This window comes from Syngnathus leptorhynchus, chromosome 6 (assembly GCF_054491065.1).
Source record: "Syngnathus leptorhynchus isolate UIUO chromosome 6, UIUO_Slep, whole genome shotgun sequence".
Taxonomy (NCBI): Eukaryota; Metazoa; Chordata; class Actinopteri; order Syngnathiformes; family Syngnathidae; genus Syngnathus; species Syngnathus leptorhynchus.
Genome location: NC_141200.1, coordinates 14493644 through 14519068, shown reverse-complemented (window position 1 = coordinate 14519068; position 25425 = coordinate 14493644). Strand labels below are relative to the sequence as shown.

Sequence of the window (25425 nt, the reverse complement as noted above, 5' to 3'; positions counted from 1 at the left end):
ATATATATATATATATATATATATATATAGATATAGATATATATAGATATATATATACATACATACATACATACATACATCCGCCCATCCGTCCATCCATTTTCTGAACTGCCTAGTCCCCACGAGGGTCGTGGGCGTGCTGGAGCCTATCCCAGCCGTCATCGAGCAGTAGGCGGGGAACACCTTGAACCGGATGCAAGCCAATCGCAGGGCACACAGAGAAAAACAAGCATTTGCACTCACACTCACACCTACGGACAATTTGGAGTGCTCAATCGGATGTGGGAGGAAACCGGAGTGCCCGGAGAAAACCCACCCGGGCCCGGGGAGAACATGCAAACTCCACACAGGGAGGGCCGGAGGTGGAATCGAACCCACACCCTCCTAACTGTGGGGCGGACGTGCAACCAAGTGCCCCACCGAGCCGCCCTTATATATATATATATCCATCCATTTCTGAACCGCTTCGTCCCTACGGGGGTTGTGGGCATGCTGGAGCCTATCCCAGCCGTCATCGGGCAGTAGGTGGTGGACACCCTGAACCGGTTGCCAGCCAATCACAGGGCACACAGAGACGAACAACCATCCGCACTCACAATCATACCTAGGGACAATTTAGAGTCTTCAATTGGCCTACCAAGCATGTTTTTGGGATGTGGGAGGAAACCAGAGTGCCCGGAGAAAACCCATGCGGACACGGGGAGAACATGCAAACTCCACACAGGGAGGCCCGGAGGTGGAATCGAACCCACACCCTCCTAACTGTGAGGCGGACGTGCTACCCAGCGTGCCACCGAGCCGCCCCCTTATATATATACTGCTCAAAAAAATTAAAGGAACACTTTGAAAACACATCAGATTTCAATGGTGAAAAAAAAAAGTTGGATATCTATACTGATATGGACAGTTTAATGTCTCAGGAACAAAAGGATGCCACATCTTTTAATGGAAATAAAAGTTTTCAGCCTACAGAGGGCTCAGTATATAGACACCCCAAAAATCCATTTTGCCTAAATTCAATTTCTGCAATTCAAAACTCTTCAATATCTTGTGTAGCGCCCACATGCTTGTATGCATGCTTGACAATGTCGCGGCATGCTCCTAATGAGACGACGGATGGTGTCTTGTGGGATGTCCTCCCAGATCTGTCTGAAGGCATCAGTGAGCTCCTGCAAAGTCTAACGAGCAAGCTGGTGGCGTCTGATGGACCGAAACATTATGTCCCAAAGGTGTTCTATCGGGTTTAGATCAGGTGATCGTGAGGGCCATTCAATTGTGTCAATTCCTTCATCCTCCAGATACTGTCTGCATACTCTTGCCACATGAGTGTCGTGGATCAGGAGGAACCCAGGACCTACTGCACCGGCGTAGGGTCTGACCATGGGTGCAAGGATTTCATCCCGATACCTAATGGCAGTCAGACTGCCATTCTCTAGCCTGAAGAGGTCTGTTTGTCCCTCCATGGAAATGCCTCCCCAGACCATCACTGACCCATGCTGAATGATGTTGCAGGCAGCATAGCACTCTCCTTGGCTTCTCCAGACCCTTTCACGTCTATCACAGGTGTTCAGGGTAAACCTGCTCTCATCTGTGAAAATCACAGGGCGCCAGTGGCAGACTTGCCAATTCTGGTGTTCTATGGCAAATGCCAATCGAGCTCCACGGTGCTGAGTAGTGAGCATAGGGTACACTACAGGACGTGGTGCCCTGAGGCCACCCTCGTGAAGTTTGTTTCTGACTGTTTGGGCAAAAACATTCACACCAGTAGCATGCTGAAGGTCATTCTGTAGGGCTCGGGCAGCGCTCAACCTGTTCCTCCTTGCACAAAGCAGCGGATATCGGTCCTGCTGATGGGATGAGAACCGCCTACGGCCCTGTGCAGCTCTCCTTGAGTCTGTCTCCTGGAATCTCTTCTGTCTGCAGGGGCTAGAGCATTTTCTATTCGGGCTCCAGAGCTCTGGAATGCCCTACCAATGGATATTAGAACTGCTACCTCAGTAGAAACATTTAAGACACGTTTAAAGACGTATTTCTATGATATGGCCTTTAATTAGCCTGTAGTAGCCAAAACCTTATCAGAAAAGTGTAATTGAATTCATGCCATACCCTGATAAAAAAACTTCCTTTAATTTTTTTGAGCAGTGTAGGTAGGTAGGTAGGTAGGTAGGTAGGTAGGTAGGTAGGTAGGTAGGTAGGTAGGTAGGTAGGTAGGTAGGTAGGTAGGTAGGTAGGTAGGTAGGTAGGTAGGTAGGTAGGTAGGTAGGTAGGTAGGTAGGTATAAAATCTATTTATTTTTCCTCTGCGGCTTGGTACCAAGTGCACGACGGACCGGTCCGGGGTGCAGGCCGGGGGTGGGGGGTGGGGACCCCTGGCATAGAAGACACAGTTGGAAGGCGTACATGTATCAAGGCAGACCAACCATCGCAGATTGACGGGCTTGCGGGGTTTAAATACACACTCTAATCAGCCAGTAAGAAGGGCACAGCTGGCAGCGATCAGCATTGATTAGTGCACGCGCGCAGTTCCGAATTGGAAACGCGCGTCCCGGCAGACTAGCCCAAGGGCGCGTCAGCGTCAGCCGGCTAGCACGGCAAGGGCAGAGCAGAACGGTGGCACGTTTATGGTAGTTTTTTTGGTGAGTTTGAGTTTTAGTGAAGCTAAAGAATGTTTCTAAAAGTCAGTTTAACTTTAAAATGTTTAAAAAGTGTTCAGCAGACCAGCACAAGGGCGTGTCAGCCGCCCAGCACGGAGAGAGCAGAGCAATAAAAATTGAGTTTAGTATAATTTTCTTAGCATTTGCTGTCTAATGCTAGGCGGAAGACAGAGTTGAAATGTGGCAGTCTACCGCCAAAATCGGGCAAATTTGTAGAACTCAGGTAGTACCGAAAACCAAATAAAATACATGTGGCAGCATGCGCTTTGAGGACCTCAACTAACCATCGTTTCTCAAATGTCTTCGGTTATCTTACTCAGACCTTTAGTGGACTAAAACCTAACTAGACTAAAAAGAGTATGACCATGGGTATGTGACTAAAACAAATACAAACTAAAATGACAGGTTGTGACAAAGATGAGACTAAAACAGGCTTCCAAAACATCTATATTTCATTTATTTCAAGCTCATTATTTGTCTTTTAAATGTTTGATGTGTCAAGCGCCGCATACAGACTGCGTAAGGCTGTGCTCTAAGCTTTTGTTGTACTGTATTTTCACCCAACCAGCCCTGCAAAGCCCCATTATGTGGAGAATAGAGTGGACACTGCAACTTATATGATGGCCCACTTAAAGCCAAGAGAGAAAGATCAGGACTTTGATGGCACCCCATCAATGTCATCGGTCCTGGAGGAAGGGGTGCATCCATCATCTAAATGAGTCCATTCTCGGGTAAAGACAGAAGAAAGAAATGAAAAACAGCACTGGCAGACTCGGGTTTTTCCTGCTACAATTGAATAATTTGAATTTTCACTGTAAATGGTTACTTTTGTGAATTAGGATGTACTCCATTTGTTGTACTTCTTTTTGTCCCAAAACAATGTTTTCTGATAGTAAAATGTTGTGACTAAATGGTACTTGTAGTTGACTTGGGTTTTTCCTGTTACAGTTGAATAATTTGAATTTTGACTGTAAATGGTAACTTTTGTGAATTAGGATATACTGCATTTGTTGTACTTTTATTGCCCCAAAACAATGTTTTATGAAAGTAAAATTTTGTGACTAAATGATTACTTGTAGTGATGTCTTCATCTTATTTAGTTATTATGTATTGGATGTATCCACATCTCTGAGGCATGGAGGCACCTTTCAGCTGTTATTTATTACACTTTGACAACATTCCACAATTCATTCACATTTCTTGAATTTGCTTCAGAAACAGATATTAATTTTTTGGGTTGTTTTCTTATGTGTTGCTACCCCCATTTTAAAGCATTGGAGATCATTGGAACTGAACAGCCTAATTATTTGAACATGTGTTAAAGTTTTCACCTCTCTAGTCAACTTTTTAAACAAACTATTCTTATGCTTGTGCATGACTATTGTTAAAAGACCTTGATGTCAGGCCAAGTGTCTTCAGAAATCCTCTCTCATTCACCCTACTTAGGTCAACTATTGTCAATTTTCTGCTCATATTGCAGCATTTTATGTATTTCATGTACTTTTAAATATTTCAGCATTTACATTATTAAAACATTTAATAAAAAATGAAGTGCATGTACATCGAAGCAGAATGTCATCGAGCACAATTTATTCCACTATTTGTTTACAGTAGCTTTGTTTATGCACATTATCCTTTTGTAGCAGTCTTCGTAAATCAGCTCTTGGCATTCTAAAGTGTGAGTAGCATCTCGCATGATTGTAATGTTGAACAAATATTGTTAAATATGAATAAAAAAAGCAAATGAGCCCCTTTGATTGATCTACAATGGGACCGCAGTCTATTTTGGGACCAATTGGCACATTTCCGGTTCGGCTTCAAGCAGTCTTATCTACGCTAGGAGGAAGAGTAGCATAGATCAAAAAGTGGAATACATTGAGACGCTCATACTTTTGAGGTTCTCACAAGGTAACAGCATATGAAAAATCAGGCTCATCTAAAAGAAAAAAGTCAAACCAAGAGGTACATGTGTAATGTGTACAATATGTCACATATGTAGCTTCGCAGTAGCTGTAAACATCAGCAAAGTAAAGGGAGGACTGCCAGTCAGACACAGGAGACATCGACGTCTAGCTGTAAACATGTGAATACCAACACACAGGCACACAGAGCACTGTCCCAGTCAGCCTCCAACCTTTCACTCAGACAAACATGCATGAAAGCCCGACATCGCAGGATCCCAAATTTGTTACACAGCCAGAGAGACATTGTTGCCAGACATTACTGGTCTTTCTTGACTTCTCTCAAGTGGGAGATAGCATGCTTAGACTGTTTCTTAGCAGACCTCCACTCCATCCTGCCTCAATCTACGCGGTTGGCACTCCTTCAAATCAGATCAGTTTTCCTCACTATTTAAGGAACATTCAGATTATTCTTTGTCAAACTGGCAAGGAAGAGCGCAGAACCGCTGAGCAATGGGGCCCAGTATGTTCAGTATGTTATGACGTCATTGAGGAGTTGACAACTGAGCGACCCACTGAATATTGTACAAGATGCTTCCATCTTGTTCATTAAAATATGTTTTTCTTGTGCTCCTATTCTCTTTTCCTGGTGTCATTTGATACCCCTCTCTGTTCATACTCAAGTCTGCTTCCTTTCTGTTTCCCAGTTAAGGCCATGGGGAGCGCTGAAGACAAAGTACTGGCAGATCCTTATCTTGACAAGAAGGAGGATCTGAACAGTGGACAGAGGCAAGTGGCCACACACAAGTATGGGGAGCAAGATGAGGCAGGTGAAGTCCTTTGACGGACTGGGTCTTCTTCACTCTATTCAGCAGATACTGCATAAGGTTTCTTTCAAAAAACCGAAGTTCTCATCATGAGCCACTTTTTCGTGGCAAATATTTTGGTTGGTTCATTTTTAGTAGTTCTCTTCCTTGGGTGGAATATTCATACTTGTTTGTTTCTTCTGATTTGGTTGAACCTGTGTCCAGATATCCATGGCACGACTGTGAGCCACCCTAGTGACAGAAAGAGAAAAAAAGGTGTGGAGGTCAGCAAATATTTTCACAAGGCAGATTGAGCAACATAGTAAAGGATGCAAAACACTTTTCTACCAAAACTTTGCTCAGACGAGCAACCAAAATAAGATTTTTAGCCCATCCAGACTGGATGGTCTGTCACAGTGACATGAAAGAACGTAAAATCCAATTTGTGCAAGACCAATTTGAAATAAATTTGGGAGGTTCTTTCATATCAAATTTGGACATCAGAGATCTAGCTTTGAAAATTTTATAAAATAAAATGTATAGGCCTCAACTGTTCTGGAGTTTGCTAAATAAATTTTGTCCAAGTAAAGTTGAAAATATTCCTCGAGCGGTAACCCTGGAGGATGAATACACTAATCTGTTTATCGTGGATAATTGGTTCCAGGACCACCCGCGATATGTGAAAATCCGCAAGGTAGTGTCACTCTCTCATTTTTAACATACATACATTTTTTCTCATTTTTAACACACATATATTTTTTGTGTATCAATAAGTGTACCGTAATTTTCGGACTATAAGTCGCAGTTTTTTTTCTAAGTCTAGGGGGGGGGGCGACTTATACTGAGGAGCGACTTATAAGTGAATATTTTCAAAAAATTTCAAAATAAAAAAAAAAAAAAAAAAAAGGGAAACCGCAATAAACAAACCGCGATGTAGCAAGGGATTGCTGTAATTTGAATTTCAAGTGACGTCAGCAGCACGGTTGTTTAGATAAAGTACAAAGATTAGATCACGGGATGACGAAGGGCCCCACGTACTACCGGCATCATTAGCGGCTTTGTTTTTAAGTGACACGGAGGATGAAGAGACTGAAGGATTTAACGATTTGGAGGGACACAGAAGGTTTGAAAAACTATTATGGCTTTTGCGCACGCCCGTTCGTACTCGACGAGAGCTCTCTCACCTCCGTGGATGGAAGTCGGGAGCTGGCGCTCGGCCGGGTGGTTGTCCGGCGACGGTGGATGGGGCTCGGACATGGCTTTTACGCACGCCCGTTCATACTCTACGTAGCTTTCTTTCACCTTCGTGGATGGAAGTCGGGGGCCGGCGCTCGGCCGGGTGGCTGTCCGGGGACGGTGGATTGGGCTCGGACATGGCTTTTACACACGCCCGGTCCTATTCTATGGAGCATTCTTCCACCTCCGTGGCTGGAAGTTCAGTAGTTGTTTCCTCGTTGAACTCTTGTTTTGTTAAATAAAGAGCTGTTTACCAAACCCACGTCGTTGCTTGTACTTTGTTAACGCTACAATATAGTTATATAATATACTATCTATGGCACCTGGCTGCTCCGACTGATTTTTTTTTTCTTTTTTCCTCGATCTCAAACTGGATCACCCGTAGAATTACCGAAGATACAGTTTCAAACATCTTGGCGTGATCTGTGTCTGCTGTGTGCTGGCTGGGCTTGTTGGTGCCGTGAGGCTTGGCGTGAGAGCCATTGACGCGACCTGGAGGTGGTGGGGTCCTTGGCGGCCCTGCATCGGCAGTCGGTGCTGCCGCGGCTTCCTGCCCCCAGGGCTTTGCCCGGCGCGCCGCCGTCGAGGACGACGCAGTTGCTCGCGCGTCTCACCATCTGGCTTTCGGCTGCGGCTAATGCCTCCGCTCGTCTCCAGGATCCGCCATTTCTCCACGTCCGTCATGGTACTCCACTACACGCCCGCCGAGCTTCGCCGACTCATTCCCGCGCTTCCTCCTTCCGGGGAGTGGGTTAGCGCACTCCGAGACCTTGCCCTTCTGCGCCGACCCCCCTACATCCACCGCGGATCTTGCCGAAAATTCATTTACACTTCAATTTTTGGAAACTGTATCCCAACAATTTGGACTGACCGCAGCTCACACGGCTTCCCTCTGCCCCATCATTCGAACATCTGGCTTTGAAACTTCCAGGACCTAAACCCCTCATCACTTTTATTATTTACCGCCCCCCCCTCCAAACCATCTTTCCTATCTGACCTCTCAGAATTCATCACTGCACTTTTCTCTGTTTCATCATCCCTCCTGCTTCTTCGTGATTTTAACCTGCACATTGATTCCCCTGACTGTAAACATTCTATGGACTTCCTGGATTTCCTCAACTGCTCTGGCTTCACTCAACACATTACCTTCCCTACCCACAAGCATGGACACACCCTAGACCTAGTCTGCAGCACTGGCCTCCATATCCATAACATTTCTAGCTCTGACCTTACCATATCTGATCACCTAGCCATCTTATTTGACATCGATACCCCCACCCTTGATCCAAAACAAAACCGCACAATTATCTTATGTAACCTAAAGTCCATCTGCTTAGACACTCTCTCCACCTGCATATCAACAACCCTTTCTGACCCCCCCCGTAAAACCCAACACCCACGGGCCTTGTCAACACCTACAACAACATTGTGTTGACTTCCTTCAACACAGTGGCTCATCTGAAAACCAAAACGGTCACCTTTACTCACTCCGCACCCTGGTTCAACCCGGAACTCCATAAACTTAAGAAACAACTTCGACAGCTAGAACGACTATGCAAGAAAACCAGTCTCACAGTCCATTGCCCTCGCCTACAAAGACTTTATGCAGCACTACAAATCAGCCCTTAATAAAGCTCGCTCATCTTACTACTCTGGTATCATCCACTCTGGTTCTTCAACCCCACGTTCCCCGTTTTCGACCATAAACAAACTTCTCATACCCCACGACAATACTTCATCATCATTCACCCCAGAGAAATGCGACACTCTTTAGACATTTTTCAACTCAAAAATTGGAAAACATCTACCACCAGCTCTTATCCTCCCCCTCTAGTACCCCACAACCTGAACCCACATTCTTTTCATCATCCGTCACCCGGCTATCAACTTTTCCCCCCATAACTTCTGCGGACCTCTCCCAAATACTCTCCACCATGAAATCCTCTAACTCCCCCCTGGACCCCATGCCATCTCAACTAGTTAAAGACTGCCTCACCCCCATTGCTTCTCTGATCATAGACATCATCAACTACTCCCTCACCTCTGGCACAGTCCCCTCACCTCTTAAGCTTGCTGCCATCATTCCTCTCCTCAAAAAACACAGCCATGACCCTGAGGACCCCAACAACTACAGACCCATCTCTAATCTTACATTTCTATCAAAACTACTGGAAAGAGCCATAACATCTCAACTCAAGACCCACCTCCTTTCAAAAAACCTGTATGAACCACTCCAATTTGGTTTCCGTACACACCACAGCACTGAAACGGCCCTACTTAAAGTCACTAACGATCTCTTGCTTTCCTCTGACTCTGGTTCTTCTCCTCCTTGACCTCAGTGTTGCCTTCGATACAGTAAACCATTCCATCCTTCTCAACCGCCTAGAATCCATCGGCATCACCAACACCGACCTCTCGTGGTTCAAATCCTATCTGAAAGATTTCACGACATCACCATTAACCAACATAAATCCCGCACCACGCTTGTTGCACACGGAGTCCCTCAAGGATCAGTTCTGGGCCCCATTCCTTTCACTCTGTACATACTTCTCATTGGTCACATCATCCGCTGCCATGGTTTCAATTTCCACTGCTATGCTGATGATATTTAACTCTACATCTCCACCAAAACCATCTCCCCTGCCATTCTTTCCACCCTCACTCGCTGCCTCACAGACATTAAAGACTGGATGACCCAAAACTTTCTCAAACTAAACAGTAACAAAACGAAATGCACTATCTTCGGTCCTAAATCCAGCCTACCCATCAACCACAGCTTCACACTCTGCATTGACGGTCACTCTGTCACTCCCTCCCTTTAATACCGGACCATTGGAGATAGAGCCTTTGCTGTTGCTGCCCCCACTCTCTGGAACTTATTTCCCCTGACGATCCGTAATGCTGACTCCCTGCACTCCTTCAAACATCATCTCAAGACTCACCTCTTCAACTCTGCGTATAACCCCTAACTCGTTGTGTGTGTGTTTTTTCTTTGTAAAGCAGCTTTGGGTGTTTCCCGCCTAGAATCCATCGGCATCACCAACACCGCCCTCTCGTGGTTCAAATCCTATCTGAAAGATTTCACGACATCACCATTAACCAACATAAATCCCGCACCACGCTTGTTGCACACGGAGTCCCTCAAGGATCAGTTCTGGGCCCCATTCCTTTCACTCTGTACATACTTCTCATTGGTCACATCATCCGCTGCCATGGTTTCAATTTCCACTGCTATGCTGATGATATTCAACTCTACATCTCCACCAAAACCATCTCCCCTGCCATTCTTTCCACCCTCACTCGCTGCCTCACAGACATTAAAGACTGGATGACCCAAAACTTTCTCAAACTAAACAGTAACAAAACTAAATGCACTATCTTCGGTCCTAAATCCAGCCTACCCATCTACCACAGCTTCACACTCTGCATTGACGGTCACTCTGTCACTCCCTCCCTTTAATACCGGACCATTGGAGATAGAGCCTTTGCTGTTGCTGCCCCCACTCTCTGGAACTTATTTCCCCTGACGATCCGTAATGCTGACTCCCTGCACTCCTTCAAACATCATCTCAAGACTCACCTCTTCAACTCTGCGTATAACCCCTAACTCGTTGTGTGTGTGTGTTTTTTCTTTGTAAAGCAGCTTTGGGTGTTTCCCGCCTAGAATCCATCGGCATCACCAACACCGCCCTCTCGTGGTTCAAATCCTATCTGAAAGATTTCACGACATCACCATTAACCAACATAAATCCCGCACCACGCTTGTTGCACACGGAGTCCCTCAAGGATCAGTTCTGGGCCCCATTCCTTTCACTCTGTACATACTTCTCATTGGTCACATCATCCACCGCCATGGTTTCAATTTCCACTGCTATGCTGATGATATTCAACTCTACATCTCCACCAAAACCATCTCCCCTGCCATTCTTTCCACCCTCACTCGCTGCCTCACAGACATTAAAGACTGGATGACCCAAAACTTTCTCAAACTAAACAGTAACAAAACAAAATGCACTATCTTCGGTCCTAAATCCAGCCTACCCATCTACCACAGCTTCACACTCTGCATTGACGGTCACTCTGTCACTCCCTCCCTTTAATACCGGACCATTGGAGATAGAGCCTTTGCTGTTGCTGCCCCGACTCTCTGGAACTTTCTTCCCCTGACGATCTGTAATGCTGACTCCCTGCACTCCTTCAAACACCATCTCAAGACTCACCTCTTCAACTCTGCGTATAACCCCTAACTCGTTGTGTGTGTGTGTTTTTTCTTTGTAAAGCAGCTTTGGGTGTTTTGAAAAGCGCTATATAAAACCGATCAATTATTATTATTATTATGACTAGATCTGTGGAATAACGACGAGGCTGACGTCAGGGCGTACGCGCGGCTTTGTTGACAAAGGACGAGGAATTTGATCGATGGATGGATCGAATAATTTGGAGTGACACAAATGGTTTGATAATATTGTTGTAATATGATAGTTATTTGAAATATACTTTATATATCGTTATATGGGTCTGTGGAATAATTAGAAATGCAAATCACGACGAGTCCGACGGCGCGCGTACGCGGCATTGTTTACATAAAGGACGATCGATTGATTTAATGAATTGGAGTGACACAGATGGTTTTATAAACGTGTTATTTATGTGATAGTTATTAGAATAACTCTGAATGTTACGTCAGGCCCGTTCTCAGCCCTTCGTTTGTGTTTATGTCACGTTAGCATACCTATCGTTTAGCCTGTTGTTGCTTGTTCACGTCTGTTCTTGGTGTTGGATTTTGACAAATATGCCCCAAAAGTGCGACTTATACTCCGGTGCGACTTATATATGGTTTTTTTTTTTAACTTTATTGTGCATTTTATGGCTGGTGCGACTTATACTCCGGAGCGACTTATACTCCGAAAATTACGGTATATTAAACCATAGAAGGGCATTATGTTATCCTTAGAATATTAAATCATAGCTTCAAACATGTACATACTATACTAATACATAGTATAAATGACAGAAAATGTATAGATAATATAAATATGATGTGTGTGTGTGTGTGTGTGTGTGTGTGTGTGTGTGTGTGTGTGTGTGTGTGCGTGTGTGTGTGTGTGTGTGTGTGAGACAAATGTATATGTAATTAAAGTATACGTACTATAAATATGTTTTTAGAACTCTTGTTATTATAACAACTTTTTATAACAAAGATACAAGTGAACATACTGTGAATATGTTTTTTAGAACACTAGTATTATAATTTTTTTATAACAAAGTTGTCACACACAGGCGCCACCGGCCACCCGACCACGCCCTCGCTTGTCGCCGAAATCACCGTCACCTGGCATGGGCTCATTGAGAGCGCTATATCAGCGCAGCCAGCACTATCACTCCCCGTCAACTTGTCTTGTGATGTCCATGTGCGCACTGGTCCAAGTAAGCTTGACTCCGATTCGATTATTGACCTGTTTGTCTTGTCCAGCCTGCTCCGCAGTCAGCCGCTATCCTCCCAAGAGGACTCCTGTCTGCGATTCGCTCTCGCCAGTGAGAAGCCCCACCGATCACTCAGGTTCCTGGTCCGCCATCCAGCCCTCTACCGATCCCCTTCCCCTTGACAATTAACTATGTCGCCACCACACTTGGCTGTACTGTCCGTCCATTACAAAAGTCAAGTCAAGTCAAGTCAAGTTTATTTGTATAGCCCTAAATCACAAGCAGTCTCAAAGGGCTTCACATAGACAATCAATTGACAATTATTCTCAAAGCATCCCCTGATCTTGGGCTCCCAAAAGGGGAAGGAAAAACTCAAAAACCCCTACCAGGGGAAAAATGAGAAACCTTGAGAAGGGACCACAGATGGAAGGATCCCCCTTTCAGGATCACCAGGCTGCAATGGATGCAAAGAGGGCACATAAAATACATAATATGGAAATCAAAAAGTGGATGTCCAGGCCAAAGCGAAGAGCTGTCGGAAGTGCCTTTGATTGTCCTGGCAGTGTCCTCTAGGAGGGTATTCCGCAGCAGTTCCCTCATGCTGAATTGGTCCACGAGAATCTAGATAGCCGTCGTCAGCTTGGGTGTCACCTAACCACCTCCCCAGCCGGGGAGGGGTGGGGGGAGTGGGGTCGGGGAGAGGGAGCAAAAACAAACTCCAGCCAAATCGGCTACTACAGGTTAATTAAAGGCCATATCATAGAAATACGTCTTTAAACGTGTCTTAAATGTTTCTACTGAGGTAGCAGTTCTAATATCCATTGGTAGGGCATTCCAGAGCTCTGGAGCCCGAATAGAAAATGCTCTAGCCCCTGCAGACATTTTCTTGGCCCTCGGTGTCACTAAAAGACTAGCGTTTTGCGAACGAAGGTTACGAGACGGAACATAAGGAACAACTAAGTCGACGAGATATGAAGGCGCTAAGCCATGCAATGATTTATAGGTTAATAGAAGAACCTTGAAGTCACATCTTAAATGGACCGGGAGCCAGTGTAAATTGGCTAATATTGGGGTAATGTGATCAAATTTTCTTGTCCGTGAGAGCAGCCTTGCAGCAGCATTCTGTACTAACTGTAGACTTTTGATGCTGGACTTGGGAAGACCAGAGAATAATGCATTACAGTAGTCCAGGCGCGACGTGATAAATGCATGTATAATAATTTCCGCATCACCGGTCGAGAGGATTGGGCGAATATTAGCAATATTACGAAGGTGAAAAAATGCTATTCTGGTTATATTCTTAATGTGCTTTTGAAAGGAGAGCATTTTGGTCAAATATTACCCCGAGATTAGTTACAGTATCAGTTATAGCGGTTTCCTTAAATAAATGTTGATAACGAGCTGGACCAATTATCAACATCTCAGTTTTATCTGGGTTCAGACGAAGGAAGTTGAGAGATATCCAATGCTTGATCTCCGCAAGGCATGCCTCAAGATTACAACAGTCCCGCGGATCTGTCATTGATAATGGCATATATAATTGGGTGTCATCCGCGTACAACACTGTAAATATATTTTTAGATGTATGTATGTTCTCCCCGTGTCCGCGTGGGTTAGGGTTGGGGAGGGTCCGTCGCTGCACCGCGCCCCCGCCTCACCGCCTCCTGCGCCCGCGTCTGCTGCTTTGGCATCGGATGCTGATTCAGATGCTTCGACAGAGTATTGGAGTTTGCATGTTCTCCCCGGGCCCGCGTGGGTTTTCGACGGGCACTCCGGTTTCCTCCCATATCCCCAAAAACATGCTTGGTAGGCCGATTGAGCACTCCAAATTGCCCCTAGGTGTGAGTGCGACTATGCGTGCCCTGCAATTGGCTGGGAACCAATTCAGGGTGTCCCCCGCCTACTGCCCGATGACAGCTGTGATAGGCTCCAGCATGGCCACGACCCCCATGGGGATAAAGCGGTACAGAAAATAGATGGATGGATTATTATTATTACAACTTTTTTTTATAAAAAGGTACAAGTGTACGTACTGCAATTTTGTGGACACTCTACTGGTGGCGTGTGGCCAATTTTCGTGCCATAATTCCTCAATCTAGAAAGTTTATTTTTAATTTGTGAATATTTGATTTTTTTCATTTGAAAAAAAAATCTGCGATGTACTGAAGCTGAGATAAACGAACCCCTATGTAGCAAGGGTTTACTGTCATCGTTTTGATGAAGAAGTGGTGATGAAAAAGTGAAAAAGAAACTGAATTTGAAGTAAAAAAAAAAAAGCAGAAAAGGCTGTGGATAAACTTGATAAATGAAGAAGGCAATTCGATTTGATGATTTGTCCAATGAGTTGCTGAAACAACCTATTTCTAGTACATTGGCAGTGATGAGGGTTTTTATTCCCGCATGGTGGCTTTTCAATGACAGATTGATGAACCTTCTGTCGGTATTGATGCTGCAAAATTGCGAGAATGACTCAGATTTGTTACAAGTAAGCGTTGTCTAATGCTTGGTGGATCTCATGGACATCTTTCAAATAAAAAGCAGGTGGCGCAACAAGCTCGTGTTGTCTGCCTGGCGGACACTCGGCTTTTTTCCATCCTCGTATGGCGTCCTATTCAGGTTATGTCGTGATTTAAAAAAAAAATCCATTCATATGCGTGTCACTAATAGCAAGTGATGGGTGAAAGGGATGGCCCTGACAATGAAGTTCCCAGCAAAGTGCCATGCATTAAAATGAACCAGGGACTTTATTTTGGCAAATACCGTATTGGCCTGAATATAAAACGATCCTGATTATGAGACAATGCCTCTTTTTCAAGACCCAAGTTTGAAAAAAGACTTTTTCAACACCAAATTAAATTTTTATACAAAAAATAATCAAGTACATCTGGAACAAATCATTATGACAATATATTTGAGAGAAAAACCATGTTATTTTGCCTCGTTCAAATCATGCAAAAACTGTTTATCACATCTTAATATCTGAACATTTAAATATGTAAACTAAAGTGCAATCACATTTGTAAATGAATGGCTTCTGGTTTTTAAAATGTATATAAACCAATCTACTGTGATAAAACAACCAAATTGCAATAACTGCGTTAACCATCAAAGTGAAGTCTAACTGTAACTGTAGTCTTGAAACAAATCTGAAGAAGGAAAAAAATTGCAATAAAATAATGCAAACTGCTACCGCGATTGTTGGGGAGCCTGAGGACTGTATAGGGGTGTCCAAACTTTTTGCAAGGAGGGCCAGATTTGATAAAGTGAAGGGGCCCGAGGGCCAATAGTTTTTTGGGACATTTTTTAACTACAAAAACATTCATGCAATTAAACACTGTTATAAAACAGATTTCGTTGTCCCAATTTTCTTTATTTTTTAAATACCAAAATAACCAAATATAAGCCACTCGGGCATATGTGGACTCTAAAAACACAAATTCTACATTTCATTCATATCTGAAGAGTCAGATACCATTGAACAAACTATGAAATACTTTAAATTTACATGAGTTTAAAATTATTTTTGCCTCATGAACATTTTAAACAGGAGTTATTAGCAATGCAAAGTTGTCTGTTATTATTAAAACTAGTGAATTTTGCTCGTCATTTACAATATCTTTCCGAATGTACAGTAGAGCCTCGGTTTTCGAACGTCCTGGTTCTCAAACAAATCGGTATTCCAAAAAAAAATGTGATATTTTTTCTTCGAGTGTTCGATGAATTTTGGTTGTCGAACCTCGGGAGATGAGCCGAGATGACCTGCATGCCAACTGACTCCAAAGGAAGCAAGTGGGAGCAGTAAAGCCATCCTAAAATACAAAGATGCTCCTAAAGCAATGAGACAGTGAGCGCCCGGCGCGCTGCGGTTGCGTGATCGGTCCAAATTAAGCTCCCTGCGCACTGAGGTCCACTTACATTTTGGAAAGTACATCAGGACTTTAAAATTATTTTCTAAATTTTAGCGACCGCTGTCACAATAATGCGACCAGCGCGGTGCAGTTGCGCGTTTGGTGGTGTGCGGTGTGCTGCAGTTGTGCGATCGGGCAAAATTAAGCTCCCTGCGCACTGAGGTCCACTTAAATTTTGGAAAGTACATCAGAACTTTAAAAATATTTTCAAAATTTCAGCGAGCGCTCTGTCACAATAATGCGACCAGCGTGGTGCAGTTGGGCAGTCAGCGACGCGCTACGGTTGCGCGTTCAGCGGTGCGCTGCAGTTGCGCGATCGGACAAAAATGCGCAAATGATAAAATGCTTAAAAAGGCGTTTTTTTTTTCTTGCTTGGAACGGATTATTTTCTTTCCATTATTTGTAATGGGAAAACATGATTGAATCTAACGATTCATTTCTGGAACAGCCTTCTGGAAAGGATTGTGGTCGAAAACCGAGGCTCCACTGTAATAGTTTGTGTCACGTCTAAAGGTTCATAACATCAATCGTACCATGGCCACTTCGAACTATTTAATATTCAATAATATTCACCTTTGATTTACTTTTGACTCACAGCCCCGCATAAAGAATCGCTGTTGTGTGTCCAGATATTTATCAAACTTAACAATATTTCTCCTTTTCCCCATCAAGACCTCAATGTTCTCTTGCCTTCTTGGGTGAAGTTTGCATGTTCTCCCTGCACTCCAAATTGCCCGTAAGTGTAAGTGCTAGTGCAGATGGTTGTTTGTCTCCGTGTGCCCTGCAATCGGCTGGCAACCGGTTCAGTGTCTGCCGCTGATGACTGCTCGGATAAGCTCCACCGTGGGAACAAGTGGTACAGAAAATGGATGGATGGATGGATGGATGGATGGATGGATGGATGGATGGATGGATGGATGGTGCCAATGTATAAAATCAAGTATATTTTCCTTGTACAAACAAAAATAGTGCATTGGATATTAATGCATTTTAAAAATTGTTTTTTTACGATTATGCCAATTTTGTAATCGCACAGTGTAATGATCGTAATTGTAATTTAATTGTAATTATTAATTGAACAGCCCTTAACTAGATGATGAATTCTAAAACATTAAAAATTACCACCAATTTCTTTTTATTTTTGCTATTTCAGCACGAGCTGACAGGTGGGGGTGCAATGTGTGTGGCATTTCATGTTGACGATACAAAAACATACCCTACCACTTATGGCGGCGTGATTATTGTTAACCGCAGTAGTTGTCATAGAAACAAAATAGACTCAGAATTGTTGTAACTGGGGTAACATCAAGTCACTCACTGCGTCTATGATTTTTGTCTCTTACAAACCAGCACATTTAAAAATTCTTTAGGAACAAAAATACCCACGACTACGTCCGGATAATATATTTTGGATTGCATACAGGGTTAATAGTGTCCCAAAACCTTTTTCTATCGCTGTGACTGATCAGTCATACCAGATACAATGTCCAATCAACAAGATTTATTTATAAACCATATAAGGTGTACGTCATAAAGGATCCAGAGACAGAAGGGGGAGAGAGAAAAACAGAAGGATGAGAGAGACAGTGAGAGACAGAGACAGACAGAGACAGAGCGAGAGAGCGAGAGAGAGACAGAGAGAGTGATAGAGAGAGACTGAGAGAGAGACAGTGAGAGACAGCGAGAGAGAGACTGTGAGAGAATCAGTGAAAGAGACAGTGTGAGAGACAGTGTGAGAGAAAGACAGTGAGAGAGAAAGACAGTGAGAAAGAGAGAGAGAGAACGAGTGAGAGACAGAGAGAGAGTGAGAGACAGACAGTGAGAGAGACAATGAGAGAGAGACAGTCAGAGAGAGACAGAGAGCAAGAGAGAGACGCACAGAGTGTGTGTGTGTGTGTGTGTGTGTGTGTGAGAGAGAGAGAGAGAGAGAGAGAGAGAGACAGTGAGAGAGAGAGACAGTGAGAGAGAGACAGTGAGAGAGGCAGAGACATTGAGAGAGAGAAGGGAGACAGTGTGTGTGCGTGTGTGTGAGTGAGTGAGTGAGTGAGTGAGTGAGTGAGTGAGTGAGTGAGTGAGTGAGTGAGTGAGTGAGTGAGTGAGTGAGTGAGTGAGTGAGTGAGTGAGTGAGTGAGTGAGTGAGTGAGTGAGTGAGTGAGTGAGTGAGTGAGTGAGTGAGTGAGAGACAGTGAGAGAGAAAGACAGAGAGACATAGCCAGAGGCACAGAGACCAAGACAGGCAGAGAGAGACACGGATGTCAGGGAAAGCTGACAGGTTGATCTAATAGTAGGTGGAAGTGTGGGAACAGTAATTGGATACCAATTGATTCAGTTGTAATTATTGTATTTAAAAAATGCATTGACAAGCTGTGTAGTTTCCTCATACGAGAGATTCTTGACCGGATGCTCCCAAATTTGACAGTAGCCTTTATTGTATCCCTGACCATGTCTCTGGTGGTTGCATCTGCAGAGAGATCCTTGAGTCATCTTAACCCCTTGAAAAACATTCCTTCATTAGAGTAAGAGCAAAAATAGTTTGACCCAGTTAGCAGTTATCGCTATTGAAAACAGTGTGGTAAGGTATTTTTCATTTGATGCCATTCTTGACAAATGGGCGAGTGCCAAGGCATGACAAATAATATTATATTGCTAACATTGTTAATAGAGTACAAACTGTTGTTCGGATCTCCTAATTTGATATTTTCACTGTTATGTGTTTGCATACACCTCAAAAAGTAGGCAGTTACACCCTTGGTTCAGATTAGTACCTTCAATACATGGTTGAAGTAGCAGTAACAGCTGTATTTGTTACACACTCTTTTGTTTGCAGTATGCATGTGTCCCTCACCTTGAACAATATTGTCAGTGGGCCCATGGTCAGTCAGTCAGATGGGTGTTCTGGGCAGGACCGATTAATCTCAAACCACGTGTCTATACAGCTGCAAAAGTGGAGGAATCATGCACAATTAATGTGCTGAAAGATATGAGTAAAGTAAATACCAGTGTCTACATCTCTCAGAAAATGTAATTCAACACAGACGCATAAAACACAAAGATGATTGGGTGAAAAAGAGAAGACGCAAAAACATATTGTTTTAAAACAGCAAAACTGTTCTGTATACTTGCATAGTCTAAATCATGTTATATCACCCAACAATGCATACCAGGGATGTCAGTCTCATTCTAGTTTTGAGACCACAGCCTAAATTGATGTAAAATCAAAGCGTAATAAAAATAAATAACAATAGGCGTTTTTTTTCGTCTTTGCATCACCTTTTGTGGTAGATACAGAGGCACGGCAGTCTGGCTATGGTGTCTCCTTGCTGCAGTTCCTCAAGACAGATCACACACTCGCCAGCATCCTTCACCAACACATCATCTAAGGTGGCAAGCATACATAAACAGATTAAAGTCGCTAAATATATGCGTCCTGAATGCAGCCATTTTAAACATGAAAAAACAGTGAGTCATTTGGAGACAAGGTTGGTAAGTACACAGTTGCACGTTATTGAGATTGATAGAAATAAATTGAAGGTCAACTTCTATTAGCCATGATTGTTTTATTTCTATAGTTTATTTTGCGTTTTAAATTTTTCCAAAAACACACAATTATCGTAATTTTCGGACTATAAGTCGCTCCGGAGTATAAGTCGCACCAGCCATAAAATGCACAATAAAGTGAAAAAAAAACCCCATATATAAGTCGCACCGGAGTATAAATCGCACTTTTGGGGCATATTTGTCAAAATCCAACACCAAGAACAGACGTGAACAAGCAACAACAGGCTAAACGATAGGTATGCTAACGTGACATAAACACAAACGAAGGGCTGAGAACGGGCCTGACGTAACATTCAGAGTTATTCTAATAACTATTACATAAATAACACGTTTATAAAACCATCTGTGTCACTCCAATTCATTAAATCAATCGATCGTCCTTTATGTAAACAATGCCGCGTACGCGCGCCGTCGGACTCGTCGTGATTTGCATTTCTAATTATTCCACAGACCCATATAACGATATATAAAGTATATTTCAAATAACTATCATATTACAACAATATTATCAAACCATCTGTGTCACTCCAAATCATTCGATCCATCCATCGATCAAATTCCTCGTCCTTTGTCAACAAAGCCGCGCGTACGCCCTGACGTCAGCCTCGTCGTTATTCCACAGATCTAGTCATAATAATAATAATAATTGATCGGTTTTATATAGCGCTTTTCAAAACACCCAAAGCTGCTTTACAAAGAAAAAACACACACACACAACGAGTTAGGGGTTATACGCAGAGTTGAAGAGGTGAGTCTTGAGATGGTGTTTGAAGGAGTGCAGGGAGTCAGCATTACGGATCGTCAGGGCGAGAAAGTTCCAGAGAGTGGGGGCAGCAACAGCAAAGGCTCTATCTCCAATGGTCCGGTATTAAAGGGAGGGAGTGACAGAGTGACCGTCAATGCAGAGTGTGAAGCTGTGGTAGATGGGTAGGCTGGATTTAGGACCGAAGATAGTGCATTTCGTTTTGTTACTGTTTAGTTTGAGAAAGTTTTGGGTCATCCAGTCTTTAATGTCTGTGAGGCAGCGAGTGAGGGTGGAAAGAATGGCAGGGGAGATGGTTTTGGTGGAGATGTAGAGTTGAATATCATCAGCATAGCAGTGGAAATTGAAACCATGGCAGCGGATGATGTGACCAATGAGAAGTATGTACAGAGTGAAAGGAATGGGGCCCAGAACTGATCCTTGAGGGACTCCGTGTGCAACAAGCGTGGTGCGGGATTTATGTTGGTTAATGGTGATGTCGTGAAATCTGTCAGATAGGATTTGAACCAGGAGAGGGCGGTGTTGGTGATGCCAATGGATTCTAGGCGGTTGAGAAGGATGGAATGGTTTACTGTATCGAAGGCAACACTGAGGTCAAGGAGGAGAAGAACCAGAGTCAGAGGAAAGCAAGAGATCGTTAGTGACTTTAAGTAGGGCCGTTTCAGTGCTGTGGTGTGTACGGAAACCAGATTGGAGTGGTTCATACAGGTTATTTGAAAGGAGGTGGGTCTTGAGTTGAGATGTTATGGCTCTTTCCAGTAGTTTTGATAGAAATGTAAGATTAGAGATGGGTCTGTAGTTGTTGGGGTCCTCAGGGTCAGGGCTGTGTTTTTTGAGGAGAAGAATGATGGCAGCAAGCTTAAGAGGTGAGGGGACTGTGCCAGAGGTGAGGGAGGAGTTGATGATGTCTATGATGAGAGAAGCAATGGGGATGAGGCAGTCTTTAACTAGTTGAGATGGATTTCATGGTGGAGAGTATTTGGGAGAGGTCAGCAGAAGTTATGGGTGGAAAAATTTATAGCCGGGTGACGGATGATGAAAAGAATGTGGGTTCAGGTTGTGGGGTACTAGAGGGGGAGGATAAGAGCTGGTGGTAGATGTTTCCAATTTTTGAGTTGAAAAATGTCAAAAGAGTGTCGCATTTCTCTGGGGTGAATGATGATGAAGTATTGTCGTGGGGTTATGAGGAGTTTGTTTATGGTCGAAAACAGGGAACGTGGGGTTGAAGAACCAGAGTGGATGATACCAGAGTAGTAAGATAAGCGAGCTTTATTAAGGCTGATTTGTAGTGCTGCATAAAGTCTTTGTAGGCGAGGGCATGGACTGTGAGACTGGTTTTCTTGCATAGTCGTTCTAGCTGTCGAAGTTGTTTCTTAAGTTTATGGAGTTCCGGGTTGAACCAGGGTGCGGAGTGAGTAAAGGTGACCGTTTTGGTTTTCAGATGAGCCACTGTGTTGAAGGAAGTCAACACAATGTTGTTGTAGGTGTTGACAAGGGCCGTGGGCGTTGGGTTTTCCGGGGGGGGGGGGGGGGGGGGGTTCGGAAAGGGTTGTTGATATGCAGGTGGAGAGAGTGTCTAAGCAGATGGACTTTAGGTTACATAAGATAATTGTGTGGTTTTGTTTTGGATCAAGGGTGGGGGTATCGATGTCAAATAAGATGGCTACGTGATCAGATATGGTAAGGTCAGAGCTAGAAATGTTATGGATATGGAGGCCAGTGCTGCAGACTAGGTCTAGGGTGTGTCCATGCTTGTGGGTAGGGAAGGTAATGTGTTGAGTGAAGCCAGAGCAGTTGAGGAAATCCAGGAAGTCCATAGAATGTTTACAGTCAGGGGAATCAATGTGCAGGTTAAAATCACGAAGAAGCAGGAGGGATGATGAAACAGAGAAAAGTGCAGTGATGAATTCTGAGAGGTCAGATAGGAAAGATGGGTTTGGTTTGGGGGGGGGCGGTAAATAATAAAAGTGATGAGGGGTTTAGGTCCTGGAAGTTTCAAAGCCAGATGTTCGAATGATGGGGCAGAGGGAAGGGACAAGGTGTAGGGTTTGAGGTTTTGATTAAAATTGGCAGCAATTCCACCTCCTCTGCCCTCAATGCGCGGGCTGTCCAAGTAAGAGTAACCTGAAGGGGTGGTTTGATTTAGTAAGAAATACTCCAAGGGTTTTTGCCAAGTTTCATTTAGGCAGAGCAGATCAAGTTTGTTGTCTGTGATGAATTTGTTGAGGATAAGGCTTTTATTGTTGAAAAGGGCGATTTTCAGGGGCTTTTGTTTTAAAGCCGTTGGGGGGGTTGGAATTGACAGGAGGTTGAAAAGGTTCGCAGAGGATGGGTTCTGATGACGTGGGTTGGTGCGATGACATAAGGAGGAGGTGTGGAAGCCGTTGTGTGAGCTGCGGTCAGTCCAAATTGTTGGGATACAGTTTCCAAAAATTGAAGTGTAAATGAATTTTCGGCAAGATCCGCGGTGGATGTAGGGGGGTCGGCGCAGAAGGGCAAGGTCTCGGAGTGCGCTAACCCACTCCCCGGAAGGAGGAAGCGCGGGAACGAGTCGGCGAAGCTCGGCGGGCGTGTAGTGGAGTACCATGTCGGACGTGGAGAAATGGCGGATTCTGGGGACGAGCGGAGGCATTAGCCGCAGCTGAAAGCCAGATGGTGAGACGCGCGAGCAACTGCATCGTCCTCGACGGCGGCGCGCCGGGCAAAGCCCTGGGGGCAGGAAGCCGCGGCAGCACCGACCGGCGATGCAGGGCCGCCAAGGAGCCCACCACCTCCAGGTCGCGTCAATGGCTCTCACGCCAAGCCTCACGGCACCAACAAGCCCAGCCAGCACACAGCAGACACAGATCGCGCCAAGATGTTTGTAACTGTATCCTCGGTAATTCGACGGGTGATCCAGTTTGAGATCGAGGAAAAAAGAAAAAAAAAATCAGTCGAAGTCGGAGCAGCGAGAACCGGCAGCCAGGTGCCATAGATAGTATAGTATATAACTATATTGTAGCGTTAACAAAGTACAAGCAAAGACGTGGGTTTGGTAAACAGCTCTTTATTTAACAAAACAAGAGTTCAACGAGGAAACAACTACTGAACTTCCAGCCACGGAGGTGGAAGAATGCTCCATAGAATAGGACCGGGCGTGTGTAAAAGCCATGTCCGAGCCCAATCCACCGTCCCCGGACAGCCACCCAGCCGAGCGCCAGCCCCCGACTTCCATCCACGGAGGTGAAAGAAAGCTACGTAGAGTATGAACGGGCGTGCTTAAAAGCCATGTCCGAGCCCCATTCACCGTCGCCGGACAGCCACCCGGCCGAGCGCCAGCTCCCGACTTCCATCCACGGAGGTGAGAGAGCTCTCGTCGAGTAGGAACGGGCGTGCGCAAAAGCCATAATAGTTTTTCAAACCTTCTGTGTCCCTCCAAATCGTTAAATCCTTCAAACTCTTCATCCTCCGTGTCACTTAAAAACAAAGCTGCTAATGATGCCGGTAGTACGTGGGGCCCTTCGTCATCTTCGTCATCCCGTGATCTAATCTTTGTACTTTATCTAAACAACTGCCGTGCTGCTGACGTCACTTGAAATTCAAATTACAGCAATCCCTTGCTACATCGCGGTTTGTTTATTGAGGTTTCCCCTTTTTTTTTTTTTTTTTTTTTTTTTGAATTTTGAAATTTTTTGAAAAAATTCTCTTATAAGTCTGTTAGGACCCGCCTCTCTAAGCCTCCTTCCAGAACTAGAGGTGCTTCATCTCGCACCTGAGGCCAATCAGCAATCCACCACCTGCAGCTCAGCAGGGCTGGTATATAGCTGCTTGCTTCCCAGTCACCAGTTGCAGGTTCGTGTTGTCAGCTCCAGTGTGAGGATCGCTCTCTAGCTGCTGCTGCTGGATTCCTTCTCGATTTGGATTACAAGCCTCCTCTCACTTGTGGTAATTCCTGACTTTCTGTGGGTTTCTTTTTGTGAATTACAAGTCTAGTTTTCCCCCCCCCCCCGAGTTTTTCCTGTGTGGATTTTTCAAGAGACTAAAGAGAATTACCTTTGTTGCCTTTATTTTCTGAGTTTTCCTAGACTGACTTGTCTTGTACTCTGAGAAATAAACACGCCTTTGAAGGCTAAGTCTCACTTCCGTTGTGTCGTGCGTTTGGGGTCGAAGACAAACCTTAACAGTACGAACCTGCCCCCAGTTCCGACGGCGCGGATGCTGCGGCCGCCACCAGTTCCGGCGGCGCGGATCCAGCGGCCGTCACCCAGTCGGTTTTCATCGGCGCAAGACACACAGCCGCCCCCCGACACAGTTCCGACGGCGCAGATGCTGCGGTCGCCACCAGTTCCGGCGGCGCGGATCCAGCGGCCGTCACCCAGTCGGTTTTCATCGGCGCAAGACACACGGCCGCCCCCCGACACAGTTCCGACGGCGCGGATGCTGCGGCCGCCACCAGTTCCGGCGGCGTGGATCCAGCGGCCGTCACCCAGTCGACCTTCGGCGGCGTGTGACGTGTGGTCCCATCCCAACAAACCTGGCAAGTCGCCAGGTGGCTCCCATGGAACGGGGGGTACTGTTAGGACCCGCCTCTCTAAGCCTCCTTCCAGGACCAGAGGTGCTTCATCTCGCACCTGAGGCCAATCAGCAATCCACCACCTTCAGCTCAGCAGGGCTGGTATATAGCTGCCTGCTTCCCAGTCACCAGTGTCAGGTTCGTGTTGTCAGCTCCAGTGTGAGGATCTCTCTCTAGCTGCTGCTGCTGGATTCCTTCTCGATTTGGATTACAAGCCTCCTCTCACCTGTGGTAAATCCTGACTTTCTGTGGATTTCTTTTTGTGAATTACAAGTCTAGTTTTTTTCCCCCCGAGTTTTTCCTGTGTGGATTTTTCAAGAGACTAAAGAGAATTACCTTTGTTGCCTTTATTTCCTGAGTTCTCCTAGACTGACTTGTCTTGTACTCTGAGAAATAAACGCGCCTTTGAAGGCTAAGTCTCACTTCCGTTGTGTCGTGCGTTTGGGGTCGACGACAAACCTTAACAAAGTCGCTCCTCAGTATAAGTCGCCCCCCCCCCCAAACTAAGAAAAAAAACTGTGACTTATAGTCCGAAAATTACGGTAAAAAGCCTTTTTCCACAATACAGGAATTACCGTAATTTACGGACTATAAACCACACCTGTATACAAGTTGCACCAGCCA

At 44.7% G+C, this 25425-nt stretch overlaps 1 protein-coding gene across 3 annotated transcripts in view; it reads right to left on the bottom strand.

Annotated features, from left to right (window-relative positions):
* Positions 1 to 3220: 3220 nt before the first annotated feature.
* The window catches only part of znrf1 (zinc and ring finger 1), a 67333-nt gene continuing 45128 nt past the window's right edge, over positions 3221 to 25425 (bottom strand). The window contains exons 3-5 of one of the 3 annotated variants that reach the window (XM_085913987.1): positions 19199 to 19304; positions 18774 to 18864; positions 3221 to 5612 (exon numbers count right to left, since the gene is read on the bottom strand). In XM_085913987.1, coding sequence (XP_085770113.1) covers positions 18807 to 18864; positions 19199 to 19304 — 164 coding nt within the window. In that variant the 3' untranslated portion in view covers positions 3221 to 5612; positions 18774 to 18806. Of the gene's footprint in view, positions 5613 to 16988; positions 18421 to 18773; positions 18865 to 19198; positions 19305 to 25425 lie in introns of those variants that run through there. The other 2 variants (XM_085913989.1, XM_085913988.1) reach the window with 2 other exon arrangements.